Below are 1,894 nucleotides of genomic sequence, written 5' to 3'. Positions count from 1 at the left end.
CCAAAACATTAGGGCAGTCCAGCAGCAGTGGGAAGGGCCAACACAGCCAGGGAAGAAAAGCAGGGCACAGTGCCATATGCTTTCTACTGCTGATCCAGGGGCACGCATCACCTGAGAAGAGCCTGGCACAGGACCCCCAGCCTGCAGCTCTCCTGGGGGGTATGTAACAGCAAGAGCCACACCCTGCACCCACTGACAGCTTCCCCCCCACCGCTTTGCTCTCTGCTGCAGCCCCAGGAATGGCTGACAGGCTGTGCCGCACCCCTCCCCCAGTCCCAGCCTTACTCCCTCACGATTTAAACAATTTTTTTCCTTTTCTTCCTTTTATCCTGATTTCATCTCAGTTTTTGTTTTGAAGATAAACCCCCAAAAAATTCCTCGATTTTTTTTCTTTTTAAATAAAAACAGAATGCAGAACACTACTGACTCCACAGCCAACAGGAAACAAGAAATATGGAAAACAGACTGCTAAAAACAGCCAAGAATATGGCATGAATAGGTAAATAGTCATTCATTCATAACTGTAGAAATTTAAGACTATTTTTTCTACTGGGAATTTTGAACCAAAAATTCTTTAGTTGTTATATCACTGGACAGGTAAGATATAGTCCAATTTCCAGGTTCTCCTATGGTTTCTTCAAGTCACTCTTTTACCCCAAGCTTCCAGACCTCTAAAAAGAATTATAATGTTGCAGGAATGCAGAGGGCTGCTTCAAAAACCAGATTCATTCATGATTGTGAGGGATTTAGATACTGCGGTGATGAAGGCCACATAAATATCTAAACAAATAGATTTTCTTTAACATCTTACCATAGATGAAGCTCTTCATACCATCCACTTGAGAAACTGTACAATTCTCACTTTGCCAGTGAAGCTGAGCTTTATCTTGAAGTGCACCATTTTCACTAATGGAATAAGAGACATTCCAGCAACTTAATTATTTAGCCATATAAATACCATATTTTCTTACATATGACATGTCACCAAAAATAACACACACCTTGATATTGAAAGGCAGGAGAAAAAAAAGAGATTCCCAGAGTTATGATTGCAAAGAGCAGAAACAGAGCCTAATCTTCAGCTGACTCACCCTCCCTTTCCTGCATAAGCAAAGTTACACCCCTAGCTGCTACTGAGCACCAGTCCCCATGGGTAGATCTATGATTTTGATAAAGCTAATGTCTGAATGAAAAGAGGGTATGAAATAAGGCACTTTTGCTGTATACTAGCTGCTCCTGGACCAAGAAATGTTGGCTTGATTAGTAGAACATAAAGACAATAAAGAGTAACAATCCTTAACAGCTGTAGAGTGAAGAATAGTAAGTCAATTGACTCCTTTAGCTGCCTGAGTAGTAATTACCACAGCTGTGCACCACGGAACAGGAATCTAATCAGGACTCTTCCAACCCTGGGCAGAAAATCATCTTCCCCACTTAATTCACAGACCCCGATTTCAGACAGCTGATTTTGGGGCAGGGGGGGTTAAGTGTGCACTGTGTGGGATAAAATACAATATTCATACTTGCTCATTCTACATATATTTTCCTTCTTGGCGGTTCTCCTCTTAAGTACTGCTAATATGTAATGTACAGTTTAGCTCAAATTTTTCAACAATATGAGATTAGACACATGCAGGTCTGGGCTCCCACAGACATCATCTTACTCCTTTCAGTCAACTAGAGAAGTTTCATATTTGGCTTGCTAGATATTTAGGATTGTTAACCAGCATAGAAAACAAAGTCAGAGGTTATAGGAGGTGCCATTTTTAAAGGGAGATATATAGAGGGACCTGTATATATAGATGCACGTATGTGTATATGTATGTATACATATACATATCAGTCCCTCTCTCTCCACATACACACACACACACACACACACACACACACACAC

The 1,894-nt window shown here is 41.1% G+C and overlaps 1 protein-coding gene across 5 annotated transcripts in view; it reads right to left on the bottom strand.

Moving 5' to 3' along the window:
• Nucleotides 1-1,894, bottom strand: part of CENPE (centromere protein E) — a 79,633-nt gene that overhangs the window by 74,538 nt on the left and 3,201 nt on the right. For all 5 annotated transcript variants that reach the window (XM_019526088.1, XM_019526084.1, XM_019526087.1 and 2 more), the window contains exon 2: nt 812-906. In XM_019526088.1, coding sequence (XP_019381633.1) covers nt 812-906 — 95 coding nt within the window. The remainder of the gene's footprint in view (nt 1-811; nt 907-1,894) is intronic.

Source organism: Gavialis gangeticus, unplaced genomic scaffold, assembly GCF_001723915.1.
Source record: "Gavialis gangeticus isolate Ggan-Ray unplaced genomic scaffold, GavGan_comp1, whole genome shotgun sequence".
Classification (NCBI taxonomy): Eukaryota; Metazoa; Chordata; order Crocodylia; family Gavialidae; genus Gavialis; species Gavialis gangeticus.
The sequence above is the reverse complement of the archived record's forward strand: the minus strand, read 5'-3'. Positions and strand labels throughout refer to the sequence as shown.